Source organism: Schistocerca cancellata, chromosome 3, assembly GCF_023864275.1.
Source record: "Schistocerca cancellata isolate TAMUIC-IGC-003103 chromosome 3, iqSchCanc2.1, whole genome shotgun sequence".
In the NCBI taxonomy this organism is placed as follows: domain Eukaryota; kingdom Metazoa; phylum Arthropoda; class Insecta; order Orthoptera; family Acrididae; genus Schistocerca; species Schistocerca cancellata.
The window spans coordinates 292834197-292852922 of NC_064628.1; the positions used below are offsets into that span (position 1 = coordinate 292834197).

Consider the following 18726-nt stretch of genomic DNA (forward strand, 5'->3'; position numbering starts at 1 on the left):
AATCAGCTGGGGTACCTCAGTAAGAATCATACATATTAGGTGCTGTTGAAACATCCTACTGAGAGCATCAGCAACCTGATTATCAGATTCCTTAAAATGGAAGGCAGAAATGCAAACCGTCCATTTTGCAATATGCCCTGTCTTCCTAGGACAAGCTAGGACCAAACTAAGGGCCTGATTATCCGTCTCTAGGTCAAATTCACAATGTTCAAGATAGGACCAAAATTTTTCCAGGGCAAATAACACAGCTAACGTTTCACACTCATATACCAAGTAATTGAGCTCAGGCCCCTCCAGATGATGAGAAGCAAATGCTAATGGATGCCTGATATCTTGATCTTCCTGTAAAAGAACTGCTGCCACACCTGTATTGCAAGCATCAGCCTAAACCACAAATCTTTTTGTAAAGTCAGGTACTGCTAAAACCGGTGGGTTGGCAATCACAGTTTTAATCCTTCAAAGGCTACCTGCTGACATTCAGTCCAAATGAATTTCACATTATTTCTGCATAACAAATTGAATGGAGTTGCAAGTTGTGCAAAGTTTGGGACAAATCTGCAGAAATAATTAGCCGTCCCTACAAATTGGACAACCTCCCTCTTATTTCATGGCTGTGGAAAATTCCTCAATGCCTTAGTGCATTACTGATCAATGCTAATTCTGTCCCCAGACACTAAGTGACCCAAAAATGACACTTGGTGCTTAGCCAAGGTTGTCTTTGAGGGTTTCACAACCAGCCCCACATCCCTGAGCCTGGATAGTACCATCCTGATGTGCTCTAAATGCTCTTGAAAGGAGACCAAAATATGACCACATCATGGGTTTCACAACCAGCCCTGCATCTCTGACCCTGGATAGTACCATCCGAATGTGCTCTAAATGCTCTTCAAAGGAGGCCAAAATAAATCTGTGCGAAGGCGGTGAGATGCTTAGATTCCTCCATCAAGGGTATCTGGTAATAAGCCTGATTAAGATGTAACACCGTAAACCAAGATGCTGCAGAAAACCACGTGAAACAGTTGTGGAGATCAGGCAGTGGTACCGATTCCAAGATCACCTTTTTCTTGAGAAGCCTGTAATGAACCACAGGTCAAAAATCCTGCCCCTGATCTTTGGGTTCTAAGAAAACGGGGGGGAAGCATAGGGGGAGGTAGACAGTCTTATGACTCCGTCTTTTAACAAACCCTTAATTTTGTACCACAATATTTTTATCTTAGGTGGTGACAAGCGATATGGAGACTGGTGAACCGGCGCATCATCTATCACACAAATATGGTATCTAATGATGTCTGCGACTCCCAACCTGTCACAAAGTACATCAGGAAATTCTCCCAAAAGTTCACTTAATTGTTTCCCTTGTTGACTAGAGAGGTGGTCTACCCCAAGCAGGCACATGCTACTACTGGTGTCATGTCCCATCCCCACATGAGCACATGAAGAAAGGGCTATCTGATCGGTGGGGGAAAATATGAAATAAAATGTCCGGTTACCAAAATCTAACAACATACCGGCCTTACGGATGAAATTATGCCCTAGAATTAAGTCAGGCACCAGTCCCATAACTAATAAAAACTTGACAGCCCATGAAAATTTATACATTGAAATAATTCCCCTCACAGAGGTAACTCTTGGCCATTGGCCACCTGACAACTGTTAATTGAAGGATGTACTGGAGATAATCTACATTAGTATCCATATTCAATAAACCACTCATAATTAAGGAGTGACACAGAGCTGTCTAAATCCTGTAACCCACACAACTGTTAATGTCCTAAAGCTGCGGATGTGATGCCACCCCCACCTGGCACCATTTCTCAGCATGAGGCGTCCTTGGAACCGGGCATTCTTGTAGTAAATGGTCACATGCGCCGCATCTAAAACAAGCCCCATGATTTCATTGAACCTCATGCTCTACCTATCATGCTACCTTTTGGACCAGAGTTAGATAAGTCTTGATGTCCCCAATATAAATTCATAACAAAGTTAACAAGATTCTCTAACTCATGAAGAGTCACTGGATGAGAAAAGAGTGCGATCCAAGACCTATAATCAGGCCAAATACCTTCCAACACATTAGCAACTAAATGCGCCTCAGGAACATCCATACATAGTGCCGATACTGCCTCACGAACCTGCTCGACATATTCAAACAATGATTCGTGTGAGTCCTGCACACACCAATAATATCTAAGATCTAACTCTATGTGCATACAGTCTGATAACTTGCCCTCCATGATCAATTGCCTCAGTTGCCCGATTGTCTTACCCTGCAGTAAGGTTTCGGATAGCAGATTACTTAAGCTACCACGTGCTAATGGGTTGAGTGCCATAAGTACTATGTGATTGGGAAGCCTTAATGCATCAGCAGGCGACTCAAACTTAAGTAGCAGCCACAATACCTGCTGTATATTTTCTAAGGTTTCAATTGACAGTTCCTGAATACTATTTAAGAGACGCATCAGGTTAGAGAGGTAGGCAAAATATTCCCCAGACCAATCACTTTGACCTCAAGCAACAGATCCACATTTGGCTATTGGACTGCCAGAAACACCTTCTATATTATTTGTATCAACACCATTTTCAAATGCTAAAGCTGCAGTTTAGATTTGCAAATCAAACAAAAGAGTATTAAACTGAGTGACACTTGCTAACTTCTCAGGGCTCGGTTCTAGAAATTTAAGATCCTTTACTATATTGCTCAGGTGGCTTATTGTCCATGAATGTCATGAATGTGCTTCACCTGCCTCATGGTTGGTTCAATATTTTGGAGAAAGGAGAGATTTTCTTTTAAACAACTCAATCCTACTATGATCATCTGTAAATTTTGGCTCACCTCGCTGACCATGGTGACAGAAACAGTGTGTGGCTCTGACAATGCCACCCGTAGCCTGGCTGCCAGTTCCCCCATCATTCCGAGAACATTTTGTTGCCTAATACTTAGTTCACACTCGAGGTGATCGCGTCTTAAGGACGAAATACCGACACACATGTGGATCCATGCTGCAGCTGTGGACAAAAGGCAATAATTAGACAATGTCCCAAAAGAATAAAGTACAAATTTTAAACTGAAGCAGGTTGCATGAAATGAAATTCATGATAGCCCCCTGCTAATGGATCGACAAGCATGCTCTGCTACCAATGAGACGTGGTAATTACTGGTATTAAGGAAAATGTGGAAGGGAGGACCCACCAATGTAACTTTCTTTTCAAACAACCTGTTCATTTAACAATATATAATCATAAATTTGTTTTCTTTACAAATTAAAAAAATTGTGAAATGAATAAACTGTTAAAAGAGGAATCAAAAGAACAACAAAATGGTTCAAATGGCTCTGAGCACTATGGGACTTAACATCTGAGGTCATCAGTCCCCTAGACTTTTTAACATCTGAGGTCATCAGTCCCCTAGACTTAGAACTACTTAAACCTAACTAATCTAAGGACATCACACACATCGATGCCTGAGGCAGGATTCGAACCTGCGACCATTGCAGCAGCGCTGTTCCAGACTGAAGCACCTAGAACCGCTTGGCCACAGTGGCCAACTCAAAACAACAACAACATGGCAATAATTACAAGGACCTGGACCTGCAGCCGGCCCGTTATTGGGTGAAACAGCGGTGTTTAATACTGCACTGGACACAGTTTCTCCTATTGCCCTTCTGCAACACATGAAAACATATAACTAATATTGATGACAAGACTGTTTCAATTACTCAAACAGGTGACATAATTTTTTTAAAAATTGGAAACTGTATGTCAAAAGGTTCGGGGTTAAGATGCACACCTATGCTTAAAGGTTAAACAATTATGAGGATTATAAGACTTGCTTCAAAGCAAAGAACCTTTTCATTTCAATCAGCAACCAAGGTGCGACTGGATTCCAACCCGTCCCTTTTGACAATCTTATTCTGACTAAATCCCTAGTGACAGGTGGCTGTTAATATGTCAAAAGTTAAATTACGTTTCAGTTATGAAGGCTGATGTTCTGATCCTGAATGTGGACCTTGAAAAATATCATTGTAAAAACAATAAACTAATTATAGCTAGACCTGGTTCAATGTAAAATAACTACATTTCTGAGGAATGTACTCTCCAGAATTAAGGAAAGAGATGGTGGGTCTAAATATGATAAGCGTCTGGTGTAGTTTTTCCATAGAAAGTTACAAAGAGTGGGTGTTATGAAATAGGTTATATCACTCTTTCACTTTAAAATCTTCACATACTTTTATTTTCTATTCAGTGGTAGTAATATTAAGCCAGAATAAGGCTGTTGCATTGAAGAGAATCCACTAGCCAGCAGGTAGTATCAAACCTTTAAGTAAAACATTATAATAAGGCCTGAGGGAACTGCATAGTGAAACAGTTAAGCAATGTTCTGAAGAACTTCCGCAGCATCAGACAAGGTATAACAAGGAGATACAAAACCTTTATCATCAGTGACTAAAATGTAACATTTCTGCAAAAGAAAAGTTAGAGCACAAAGCTCCCCAGATGCCTCCAGGGAAAACAGTGAGGAAGTCCATTACTAATGTAACTGACCCATCTCACAAGTATTGTACATTTTCAGATCCAGATGCAGGAAGACTGTGATCCAGCCTACACCTATCGTAATGCACAGGGGGTTGTGCGTGTGGTAAGGGGCCGTGGGTGTAATGAAAGCTTCCGCGCAGCAGTGGATCGCAGTTATGAGGCACCTCTGGCTGATGTTCGGGCTCGAGCATTGGATATGGAAACTCGTAAGTATTCCAGATGTAATATTAGTTTACATAAAAGCTTTCATAGATGTCAAAGAATAAGGGTATCTCCAGCACTTCCTTAAAAGTAATTTATTCATTTGAATATCAAAATCATATTTTATTATTTCATTGTAGTGATCAATAAAACCTAACAAAGGAATATGCATTATATCTTCAGTGGTGTCAAACGAGCTCCCTTTCAGGATGTATCAAATTTTACAAATTAAGGGGCACGTCATGAGCTTTATCTCCAGTGAAAGTCAGGTGATTAAAAGAATATTAATGTCAACTAAGGAGGGAATTTTTGTTATGAAGAGCCCATGATTCTAATTACTAAGCTGATGCTGCTTCCTCTTGTGCCAGCATGACATTCTTAGGCAATAATTTGTTTGCATAATTTTTGGCAGAAATTAGTTACTTACAGATCATGTTCATTAAAAAAGAAACACTGCCATTTTACCATACTCTGATTTACTAAGCTGCTTTTAGTTGTGATGATTTCCGGGCTTATTACTGCAACACTTGAAGTTTTTCTCATAAACACAGATCAGCATGTAATTACTAATTTCTAATTCATATTGTTATTTCCATTATTTATTCTTTTATAAATAAGTATTTTAACTTCATTTGTCTGCCCAAGAACAATTGTGATACATTTTGATAAAGATTTTTTTTTTTTTTTTTTTTTTTTTTTTTTTTTTTTTTTTTTTTTTTTTTATTGCCATAAATCATGGGCAAACTTTGCTCCAATAAGAGACCTCACCAACATTTCTGTTGGTGCATTGAGGAACAAATCGATGGAAAGTTCTCATTTCCATGACAAATGTATAAAACATAATCTATTATTACAACTTGATAAATCTGAACAGCATTTGGCACTGGCAATATCTTACTTTCTACATCTTCTGTGACTCATCTCATACCTACCATAATTCATTTAGCATATGCTGTTAATCTGAACTTTTTTATAATGGACTTGTTAAGTAGCTTGGCTTCTTCAGATCACACATGCTGAAAAATCAGAAAATATAAACCCACAAAAGTTGCAAACTTGAATACAGAACGGTCTATAAACTGACTGAAAATGAAGGCTATTTATTTAATTGGAAGGTTCTCCAAATGTTAACATTAAGTACCTGATCAGCTTTTCCATCCATTACATTATTGTATAACTTTTTTCAAGATGATTCCTGATTAATAGTAATTCCAGTGTAACAATTAAACAAAAACTTTCATTATGTACTATATATTAATCTCATTAATATTCACAATAATGATTTGATGCTTTGTGTGAGAATATTTTCTGTGCTTGTTTCCATGTCTATTTTTAAAAATATTTCCAGGTGTGGTATGTGTTTGTCCAAAGTACTTTGTCCTGTGTACAGTCCTTGATTTTATAGTGGGTTTGCTGCAGAAGGACATGACATGTGTCCTTATCTGGAGTCCTTTTAATATCTTTGCTCTAATACCAAGTTAACTGTGACATGGATGTAAACTGTGGGTTTCTTTTTATACATTGTAACATTTGCATGCAAATCCAAGTTTAATGATTAATTTTGGCTTGTTCATAGATTATTAACAATTCTCTCATCAGCTTCTAGTTTAGTGAAACGTAAAAATGCATTAGCTTCAAGAATTTGTCAGTCAACCAAAGCATGTGTTGTCATTCCTTCTCCACCTCCACCTCCTCCTCCTCCTATCCTGCCCCTTGTACATATTTGAGTGTTGCTGCTTAGTGATTACTCTACTTACATTGTAAATTGTCAACAAATGGCAAAGATAACTTGTATCAGAAATACTACAAACATCGAGCTTCCTCACACCATAGCAAGAAAAAAGCTCCTAATAAACTTACATCAGAAAAAATACTTTATTTTTGAGTAATTACTGAAATATTATGGTATATGTACTTAGGCACAGAATCCAGCGATTGAAGTTTGCCATCCGTAATTAATTGTCACTTTTTTAGAGAATCAGGTGGTGTTTATAATTGTCAGTCTGCTGGTTCACTCATTTTATCCTCAATAACAATGCATTATTTTCTAGTCAAATTTGCAGTTGTGTACTTGTGGGCATGGTAGTGGAGTGTTACTTGGTAGGTCTACAATTTACCCATGGCAGTTTATTTATTTTATGAGCAGGTAACTCGATGAATGTATGACCTCACAAATTATAATGGATGAGAGGCTATACGGCTGTATCAGAATGCATTTCCGAGTAGAATACAGAAGTCATCAAACCTCTGCTGCTGTTTATCATCTCATGAAGAGACATCTTCTGTTGAATTAAAAACAGTGGATTGAAGTTGGTCAACATTCCCTCATACTTTTCACAAGCAAGCGAGCATTCCGCAAACTGTATCGGTAGATTGAGGTATAAACATAAGGCACATTGTGATAACTTGTGATGTATTTCGGAGTAACTCTGGGACAGCTGCAAACCCTCATGGTGCAATGCAGGATAGACACAGGAGAAATTTCAGATTATGTGTTGTAGATGACCAGAAAATCTTACAGCTAGTGTCTACTAGGACTTCGTTCAGAAAGGTGTCCAGACTTTAACGGAATGTTTCCCAGTAAATAAGAGGAAGCATATTGTTTATGCATGACAAGGCTGTGACACATTCAGGCCCTTGTTGCAGATGCACCAGATTATAGCTATGATGGCACGTGGTTAGCTAGAATAGGATTAATTCCATGCCCTGGAGTCCCAAAGCTTTTAATCCTTTGGATCATTGTTTGGGGGCAATTCAAGCCAATTGGTTCATCAGGAAAGATTACAAAATCATTAGACACTATCTGGGAGTGTTTGAAAAGATGCAGTAGTCCAATGCTGAAATAAAACTGAATAAAAAATTTGTTATTGGTAGTCGAAAATATACATATCTGTGTTTTGCTTATTATCAGAAAAGCTGAACAAAGTTTTGAGTGGTGTGTTAGCTATAAAGATGTTTTTGTAGTTTTCTGTGTCATTGAAATTAATACTAATAGTGACACATCCACACTAATATACATGTCCTTTTAGTTGTACAGATTTACCAAATTTGGATAATGTGACTTGCCAAACAAAAGCACTGGCAGGTTGATAGACACACAAACACACACACAAAATTCAAGCTTTTGCAACCAACGGTTGCTTCATCAGGAAAGAGGGAAGGAGAGGGAAAGACGAAAGGATGTGGGTTTCAAGGGAGAGGGTAAGGAGTCATTCCAATCCTGGGAGTGGAAATACTTACCTTAGGGGGAAAAAAGGACAGGTATACACTCATGCACACACACACATCCATCCGCACATACGCAGACACTAGCAGATATTGTGTCTGTGTATGTGCAACACCCATATCTGTGCAGCCATGGTCAGATTGATGGCACCAATTCACTAAGGCTGAATGCAACCTTGTGTTTGGTCCATATACCACTAGAATATCACTGTGAATCTGTGTTAGTTATGATGGACCTCCCTTGCAATTTTTACATAATTTTATGATCATAGCTCACATCAACTTGGCATGAAAACATTTACCATATATTAGGCAATGTATATTAAAAGTGCAAGGAAGGGAACATCAAACAACAGTTAATAGTTCACTTAACTTTTTAAAATGGCATCAGTGTTTAGAGCTGTTAAAATGTTGCATAATATCGTATAATTATAAGGTCTGGTGTTTGAAATGACGTGGCATGGAGATAACAATTCTTCTGTCTCAAAATCTGGTTTATTCATCATTCTGCATAACATTTCACACGTATTTTCACAATATCACAAGTAAATATCAAACCATGAAACTTAGAGCTTGTTACATACTCTTTGAGAGTTTCTCTTGGTGTTAATGAGTCTTAACTGAACTAAATGAGACCGTCTCAATTGGCACTAAACAAACATAATAAAAGTAGTATAACTGTTTCTTAATCTTTTCAGAACACCCCAAAAACTTCAGTTTTCTAGATTATAAATCAGATATAGCGTATACAATGTCTCTTGAAGATACAAATTTATGTGAAAGTTTTTAGTAATAATAATGATAACAAAGTTACAAAATTTGTAAATATTAATATTGGAAACTTCCTATTATGTTGCAGTATCAGTTATATATCAATAGTAAGAAATATAGAAAATCATAGATAAAAACATATGCTTTATCTGCATTTAAAAATAAATGTTAAAAATAGCAAAAATAATGTTATTCATTTTAGAGCATTTTCTGTTAATTGTTTGCCTGCTAATTTTTATGGTGTAAGATCAAAGTATGAGAGTATATAGGTACACAAATGGAGAATTACATTTGCGGACAAATCACATCCGATGGCGAGAAAAATTAGTAAACCTCCACAAACATGAATTACACAATTTACAAATAATAATGTGTTCATATTTGGAGAAAATTTAGATGGTGTAGCAGCTTTCTGTAAATGAGCGATAGATCCAGTAGGATTGGATTCATTATAGTGTGCAATTTAGATATTTTTCCCCGCAAGATTCATGATGTCCCGTGTATTTCAGCTTTTGAGCAGGCTTCCAGTTGCCAAGCTATTTCAGACGCACACTGTGATGCACTTTTTATCTGTACCACAACAGAATGGTCTACAGGAAACCTGGAACATGTACTCATTTTCTGACTAAGTCACTGTTATCATAGCATGTGACAACAAGTATAACTTGCATTTTTGAAGTCCCTGTATGGCATTGTATTTTGGTAAAGCATTTCTTGGTTATAGCTTTGTTGACAGTCTCTCTCACTTCTTCCAGGTTCTATTTCAGTACCCCCAGGATTATGAAAATAACTTTTAGTAAAGCTAATATGAACACTAATTTTTGTTTAACAGAGCTGTGCATAGTGCTTTGGCTTGCCCTGATAGCATGCTTTGTCTCCTAACTTGTGCTGGTGTGTGTCTCACTAACCCTGTGGTGTATCTCCCTTGCTCTCCCCAAACTGCAATACAGTAGAGAAGCATTACGCAGTGGAAGCACGATTGTTCCAATGCCTAGTTGCTGAGGAGGACGTGTCAGCTGGGCAGGGTCTGGGGGACTCTGAGTGCGGCGTTTCTCGTGGAGGCCCTCGGCAGTCTTCCATGAATGCAGTTCTTGATGGAAAAATGAAAATTAGTAACTCTGCAAGTGGTGCTGGACTGAAGAAGAAACCAGGCTTACTCAAGGGCATTGGCTCCATGTTCAGGTAGGTCCAATACCCAAACGTTTTGTAAAGTACTTAACACGTTAAATAGTTGCATGCGAATACAAAGTCTGGTAGGAGTGTACTTTTTCTACACTTAAAAATAATGAGTTTTGTCACCTATTCAAACTGTGTACGTCCTGGTGGAATTTCATTGAAGGATAAGACAATGAATTGTAGAAAATTGTCAACAATCATTTCATAATTGCTATAAATATACTATTACCATGTTTTCCTCATTTCTCTTTTAAATGAATAAAGAGAACTGTCTACATGTTTAAAATTTATGCAAATTGTAATTTTTCAAATGCTTCTCTACATCTATATAAATAAAAATGTAAATGTTCTTTGTTTAAAATAGTCTATCTTCAGGTGGTGTTCACAGATTTCTCCAAAATTTTGCCACAACATTGCATTCTACACGATTTGAACTTGGAATAACACTAAACAAGTTCAAGGTCGGAGAGAGAGCTGGGGGGGAAGGGGGGGGGGGGAATAGGAAATGGACAAGGGGTGGGAGGAAATGAGCGTAGAAAGTGGAAAGGAGGAGCTAGACAGAGAGAGGGGCTGCGGGAGATGGAGATGGGGGGGGGGGGGGGCAGAGAAGTGGCAGGATGAAATAGAGAGAGGGGGAGGAGGTGATGGACTGAGAGGGAAAGAGGAAGAGATTACAGAGTAAATCCAATTTCCATACACACAAGAAACATATGCTTTCTGTTTTCTTTCTTTTTCGTGTAACCAGACTAAGTCACAGCAACATGTGGCTGGAAACCGCTTAATAATATTGTGTTCTATCCATTGTAAAACAGATACTGATCAGTAAGGATAAAATATTTGTGGCAATCATTGCAGTAAATTGTTAACCCTTTATTCTGTTTCATTTTATGTACCTTATTATAGCCCCTCTGCATGATTGTGCATGGCTATCAGTATCTCTTAAATATTTTAAGAAAGCCATATTGAATCATACCCAAACTGCAGTGATACCATTTTCTTGCTTTTTCTTTTATTTCCACCAGAATACCTGGGGGTACATAGGAATACTGTTAACAACTGGGCAGTATGACAGTGTGTCATCTATGCCATGATAAAAAAAATAAGCATGCATGCTGGTCAAAGTCTCCAGTGTGAGATCTGGTCATCACAAGATTGAAGCAGGTGTAGGCAGATAGGGGACTTTATAGCACCGTATTCAATGTGGACTGAGGATCAGTAACACTGTAGCTTGCTCCATATAACTAAAAAAAGGATGAAGTTGTTCACAACGTTGTTATAGTTTCATGGGCTTGCATTTTAGGTTGAGTTTTCCCTAGATAAATTTATTAGTTTTCAGAAGTGCACATTCATTCATTCGTTGGTTTTCATCATTACATGGCTTTTTAGCCTGAAGCCCAAACATTCTAAAGGATAATAGTTCAATCCAACAAGTATGTTAGTTATTTGTATAAAGTACATTATTTTTCTCTTTAGACCGTCAAATACCCCATCAGAAAACATGACAATCAGTAAACACGTAATGGTCAAGAAAAACTTGACTGAAAGCTCATGAAATTTCAGCCATTTGATGCAGATGGAATCATAAGGAGATTTTATTCATTCGCTTGCTGAGTACCTGGCATTGTCTGGGTATGTATCTCTCTCTCTCTCTCTCTCTCTCTCTCTCTCTCTCTCTCTCTCTCTCTCTGCCCATCTCCTCCTCCCCCATCTGTCCATCTCCTCCTCCCTCCCTCCTCTCTCTGTCCATCTCCTCCTCCCTCCCTCCTCTCTCTGTCCATCTCCTCCTCCCTCCCTCCTCTCTCTGTCCATCTCCTCCTCCCTCCCTCCTCTCTCTGTCCATCTCCTCCTCCCTCCCTCCTCTCTCTGTCCATCTCCTCCTCCCTCCCTCCTCTCTCTGTCCATCTCCTCCTCCTTTTCTGTCTCTGTCCATCTCCTCCTCCTTTTCTCTCTCTGTCCATCTCCTCCTCCTTTTCTCTCTCTGTCCATCTCCTCCTCCTTTTCTCTCTCTGTCCATCTCCTCCGCCTTTTCTCTCTCTCTGTCCATCTCCTCCGCCTTTTCTCTCTCTCTGTCCATCTCCTCCGCCTTTTCTCTCTCTCTGTCCATCTCCTCCGCCTTTTCTCTCTCTCTGTCCATCTCCTCCGCCTTTTCTCTCTCTCTGTCCATCTCCTCCGCCTTTTCTCTCTCTCTGTCCATCTCCTCCGCCTTTTCTCTCTCTCTCTCTGTCCATCTCCTCCTCCTTTTCTCTCTCTCTCTCTGTCCATCTCCTCCTCCTTTTCTCTCTCTCTCTCTGTCCATCTCCTCCTCCTTTTCTCTCTCTCTCTCTCTCTCTCTCTCTGTCCATCTCCTCCTCCTTTTCTCTCTCTCTCTCTGTCCATCTCCTCCTCCTTTTCTCTCTCTCTCTCTGTCCATCTCCTCCTCCTTTTCTCTCTCTCTCTCTGTCCATCTCCTCCTCCTTTTCTCTCTCTCTCTCTGTCCATCTCCTCCTCCTTTTCTCTCTCTGTCCATCTCCTCCTCCTTTTCTCTCTCTGTCCATCTCCTCCTCCTTTGCTCTCTCTGTCCATCTCCTCCTCCTTTTCTCTCTCTGTCCATCTCCTCCTCCTTTTCTCTCTCTGTCCATCTCCTCCTCCTTTTCTCTCTCTGTCCATCTCCTCCTCCTTTTCTCTCTCTGTCCATCTCCTCCTCCTTTTCTCTCTCTGTCCATCTCCTCCTCCTTTTCTCTCTCTGTCCATCTCCTCCTCTCTTCCTGTCTCTGTCCATCTCATCCTCCTTATCCTATATGTGTCTGTCTCCTCCTTATCTCTCATTGTTTGTCCATCTCATCATCCTCCCTCCTCTGTCCATGTTATCACAGCTATCCCTATAGGAAGCTCATGGTTCTTACACCTATAATATCTTTTTCCAGATTGTAACTAGTATTGTACTAAATTTGATTGCAATCGCTCCAAGGGTTTAGAATGAGCCTTTTACCCTTAGCTTTGCCTGCATATGCACATGCCAAATATATTTTACATATATTTAACATATTTTACATGTATTTATACACGTATTTCACCTGTATGCCTAGCGAATTTCACCCTGTAGTTTCAAAGTCATACAGCTCATTGTCTGTAACTTAACTTCTCTTGAACTACGAGCTACACAATAATGTAACTTTGCAGGTACATCCAGTGTTATATGTGGCTACACTCTGTGAAATGTGTTACAAATAAAGTTTGTAGCAACAAAGTAATAAATTTAAAAATCCTACATGATAAGGTAGTTTTGCTGCATCTTAATGTTTATGATACCCTACGTCCTGAACTAAGTGTTGTACAATGATGAAATTTTTATTTTACATCCAGTGGTATATGTGAATACTATCTGCAAAATGTCACTAATACAATTAATAATAAGGAAGTAATATATTAAAACATAATGCTTCATTTTGCAGTTTTACTGCATGAACAGCAAAAATGTAGTAAGCAATAAACTTTATTCCTTTTATCAGGTTTTTTTTTTGGGGGGGGGGGGGCTCCAGTGAGAAAGAGTTTTCTAAATTTTTAAATTATGTGTAAAGTTTATTGCAAGTCTCCAAGTGCTCTCATTCTCAAATACTGGATGACTAAATTATTGGTTTTCACACTTAATGGGCTACATTATTTTTTCAACCCCACCTCTTTGATTGATGGATGGTTCTTTACCTCACAGCAATTCCTTCTAAACAGATAGTGATATGTGTACCAAGTTTGGTTTAAATCTGTTCAGTGGTTTAGGAGGAGATGTAGAAAATATAATCTGCATAGATGTCACACCACGCCCAGGCATTTTTATGTTATTTACCTCACTGGGCAGACATATCAGTGCAGCATTAAATATCAGGAGAAATTGCACATTAAGAAGGTTGCTTGAAGCTCAAGCCCTTCTGCAACACTGCCATGATGACAAAACAATTTCACTGCTTACCATCATGTTGACTCTACTATGACCACAACGATTTTTACATCTGTGAGTTGTTTTCTGTTCACCAGTGATTGATTCATTCCCCATGAGAATTTGATACGGACTGGATTGCTGTGGCCACCATACTGCAACATTATGTTACAACATCTCTAATTTGAAACTTATTAAAAAATAATCTTTAACAATTAATCAGATGTACTTGCAGAAGAGGACCACAGTGAAAGAGAAAGGGAAGCCTGGCAAGCTCTCTCAACAACCTAGCACAGAACATAAATCTACACAATATAACCTTCATGCATTGTATTTTTGTATGAGGAACACACAAATTTGTTTCCCAAACAAGAGTCATATACATTTAGGCTGAACGGGCATTTGCAGAACAGCTCATTGGGAGCAAGTGCTGTCATTTTAATAATGGGGTTAGAACTGAAAGCGCATAACGTGCTTGATAAATTCTTTTCATGGTTGTGACTTAAACTGATGATCAGTAATCATACCCAGAAATTTAGTTTTTGATATATGTTCTATTTTTTTCCTTCCATGTCTGGAACAGTTAAATCCTGGTATTTGAATAACAAAGTTAATGCCATTTGTCACTTTTTTGTATTAAGTGAGACTTCAGTGAAATTTGCGAATCGGTAAATTTCAGAACATGCTATGTTAACTTTTGTCTGACATTTTTTCTGTGATTATGAAATTAGTCATTTGAATACTATATTTTTTGTCCTAGCTCATAATATCTGGGAAATCATGAAGCTATATTAAAAGGGTTGGTCATAAGATACTTCCTTTTTGAGGTTTTTGGCATTAGACAAATATTTGCTCACCAATTTGTAGAAATTTTAAACATTCAGAAATTTCTACTTTCTGGCTAAGAAGGATCTGAACAATGGCTAGCTAGAGCTCTTATTCCTAGTGCATCCAATTTGTGGAATACGATGGCATGATCAGATCCAAAAAGATAAGTAGTTTGGTCTTATCCACCCAGTGGCTTTAATACACACTTTTTAAAGCATACAGCTTCTTTCTCTGTGCTAGTACCTTCTCTGAACCCATACTTGCATTTAGTGACAATGTTAAACTTGTTGAAGCCTTCCAACCTTTATTTCGTAACAGTTCCAAATATTTTTGAAAAAGTTGGCAGCAGTGAAATTAGTCTCGCATTTACTTCCATTCAGTACACAAATGAGGACTTCATCTACTCCTGTAGACATTTTATTTTTTAGACACTGAGGCTCTTAATATTTTTGCATAATTTAATGCTTGTTGTCTTACAGAATTATCTAGTGGGCTGATGCAGCTAAAGCAGAAATGTATTCATTCAGAAAAAGTGAGCAGTAGAATACTGCTGTAAGTAAAATTTCCGAGGTGCAAGTAGGACTTGCCTTCTGAGGATTCTGTACAAACTTATTTATGTATGTAGGCAGTTCATCCATCCTGAGAATTAAGAATCTCAGTGATTTTTGTCTGTTACTGATAATGGAATCCCAAGACTTTTGAGAATGTTTTAATTTTAATTTTGGAGTAGAATAACAAATGACAAAAGAAACTCTTTTTGTGTTATTTAATTACAGTTTAACAGTTTTTGGAATTTTTCTCTTAGCTGTACTGTGAAACCTTGCTTCTTGCCAAATTTTTACGATTACAGGTCAATGTAAAGTACACAGCAGGTTTTGATGAGTGAGCTGGTGAGTATCAAAATATATGACATAAACTGCACCCTTCGATTAACTTAGAAGCATACATATATTACACCAACAGGGAACCATAGATATAAATTTCACCATATAGCGGAGATGCTGAGTTGCCTGAAACTAAACTGCAGTCCTTTGTGTTTGTTTGTGTGTGTGTGTGTGTGTGTGTGTGTGTGTGTGTGTGTGTGTGTGTGTGTGTGTGTGTGTGTGTGAACTAAACTGCAGTCCTTCGTGTGTGTGTGTGTGTGTGTGTGTGTGTGTGTGTGTGTGTTGACTAAGGCAAATGGCCAAAAGCTTTAATTGTGAGAATCTTTTTGTTGTGCCTATCTGTGACTCGGTATCTCCGTTATATGGTGAGTAGCAACTTCCATTCTCATAATGTTGTTACATTCCATCTTGGATTTTCCATTGTTTGACATAAATTTCAACTTGATATGTCTACCTGAGAAAATGGGTTGCTAACACATAGAGAGACAGACATCAAAGTGATCCCATAAAATACATACTTTGTTGGCGATACCACCCACAAATCACTTGATTACTTAGATTCAGGGATTAAAGTTATTTTAAATTGCATTTTAAGTAACAGGTCATTGTGAAGCAGTTTTCGTCATTATGGCAGCCATCAAAGCCTCATTCAGTATCCCAAACATAACCAGTCTGTTGACAAGTACAGCAATGACACTATTCAAAGCAACAGTGACGTGTCATACCATGTGGAATAGAGATCATATGGGGGAAAACTCAAGATTGCAGATATGAAAAGAATAGAAAGAAATTCAGACTATGTTCATTAAATGGATACTAAGAGTGGAAAAAAACAGTGCCATCTTGTTGTGAATATGAATTCACAAAAAATACTTGTTTTGTAAAGGACATCATATTACAACATTGGCTGCTTTCCACAGTGCCATAACAGGAACTGATTACAAAATGGTCCAGAATAAGGAGGAGGAGGACAAGGAGGAGGAGATAGGCCCAGATTTCTCATACACACCAGTCATGCCGGATGACAGCTGGACTGAGAATGTAGGAACAAAAAACATATAAACCATTACACAGGTTTCATCATAAAATGCATACCAACAACAAATACCACAAATCAACTGAAGACAGTGAATGTGTGCTGCATGGACAACAATGTTAAAAAAAAGTATCAATTACAATGTGTGCAAAGGAAACGGAAACTATAACAGACTGTAGGAAAGACCAAAACTTGTATAAGCTTATATATTAATACTCAGTCTGAGCACTGTCTCCTCATTAATAATACAAAACTAAATATCTTGGCACATAGATAATTGTTGTTTTATAAAATCTTAGTAATATTGCAGATATTAGGCTATCAACACACAATTAGCAGCAGCTATTGATTGTAAATGAGGGAGCAACAGCTTTTTCAAAGTAGTTGCTTTCATATTAATGCTACTATATAATTTCCCAGTGACCTATTTGCAGTTAGTGATGCCTACACAAACTAATAAGAAGACATCTCATTCACATCATGCAGATAACTGAATGACTAAATCAACCATTCTGTCATTATTCATTCACTCATTCATTCAATTACATCTACATCTATACTCTGCAAACCCCTGTGAGATTCATGGCAGAAGATACTCCCATTGTACCAGTTATTAGAGTCTCTTCCTGTTCCTTTCACATACAGAGCACGGAAAGAATGATAGTTTGAATGCCTCTGTGCGTGCAGTAATTATTCTCATCTTACACCCACGATTCCTATGTGAGTGATACATGGGGCATTGTAGAATATTCCTAGAGTAATCGTTTAAAGATGGTTGTTGAAACTTAGTTAATAGACTTTCTTCCGATATTTGAAGTTATCTTAGAGTCTTCCAGTTCAGTTCCTTCAGTATCTCTGTGACACTCTCACTTGGGTTAAGCAAATGTGTGACCATTTATGCTGCCCTTCTCTGTATACAGACAGTATCCATTGTTAGTCCCACACACTTGAACAATATTCTAGAACTAGTTGCACAAGTGTTTTGTAAGCAATCTCCTTTGTAGACTATTGCACTTCCCCAGCATTCTGCCAGTAAACGAAAGTCTACCACCTGCCTTACCCAAGACTGAGCCTATGTGATCATTCCATTCCATTTCATATCCCTACAAAGTGCTGCAACCAGGCATTGGTATGAATTGGCCAATTCCAACTGTGACTCACTGATATTATAATCATATGATTCTATGTTTTTTTGTTTTGTGGAGTGCACAATTTTTCATTTCTGAACATTTAGAGCAAGTTGCCAGTCTCTGCACCACTTTGAAATCTTATCAATATCTGATTGAATATTTCTGCAGCTTCTTTTAGACAGTACTTCATTATAGATAATTTCATCATCTGTAAAAAGACTGATTTTACTATTAATATTGTCTGCAAGGTCATTAATATACAGCATGAACAGAAAGGGTCCCATCTCACTTCCCTGGGGCACACTGAAAGTTATTTCTACATCTGACAATTGATTCATTCATTCCCGTTGCATTCATTAGGCATGCATAGTGTGTAGTTGTCTATCAGGCAGTCCTGTTGCAATTCTGACTATGAGTTTTACCTCCATATCTTAATGAATCAGTCACTGGTGTTTTGCAGATTTGGGAAGCATCGGAAAACACTTGATGCACCTATACAACTGGGACGTGAAGATAACATGTCAAGAGTACCTGAGGTGGCTGGTGGAGAGAGGGAGGCAGCACGTAGAGCAGCCCAGGAGGAACAGCGACGTATCCAGGAGCAATACCAGCGACTGGTCCAGCGCCAGCGACAACTTGAGGTTGCCCAAAAGCAACAGCAGCAATCGCAGCAACAAAATTCTCAACAACAGTATCAGCACCAAAACAACCACCAACAGCAGCAGCAGGTTTGTCTACTACTAATCAAATATGTATGCACAGAAACACCTACTTATTTTAATTAAAGTTCTGTATAAAAATATTAAATAATTATTTTTATTTATTACATCTCTTACAGAATACAATCGTCTGTATTATATTTACCTTTAATCTATAACTAAAACAATGGAGAATTGAACTAGTAAGTCCATGTTGTTTGGATATTGGTTTCCCATATATACTGGTGTGCAAACTGTAAGGATGTAGTAACTTTTTCATGATGTATCTCTGTCAAGTAACTTAGCACTATGAAACTTGAACCGTACATTATGG

At 38.3% G+C, this 18726-nt stretch overlaps 1 protein-coding gene across 1 annotated transcript in view; it reads left to right on the forward strand.

The window, feature by feature from the left end:
- Window positions 1-18726, forward strand: part of LOC126176277 (partitioning defective 3 homolog) — a 286886-nt gene that overhangs the window by 230441 nt on the left and 37719 nt on the right. The window contains exons 22-24 of the mRNA XM_049923426.1: window positions 4571-4739; window positions 9681-9912; window positions 18155-18422. Of these exons, the coding sequence (XP_049779383.1) occupies window positions 4571-4739; window positions 9681-9912; window positions 18155-18422 (669 nt within the window). The remainder of the gene's footprint in view (window positions 1-4570; window positions 4740-9680; window positions 9913-18154; window positions 18423-18726) is intronic.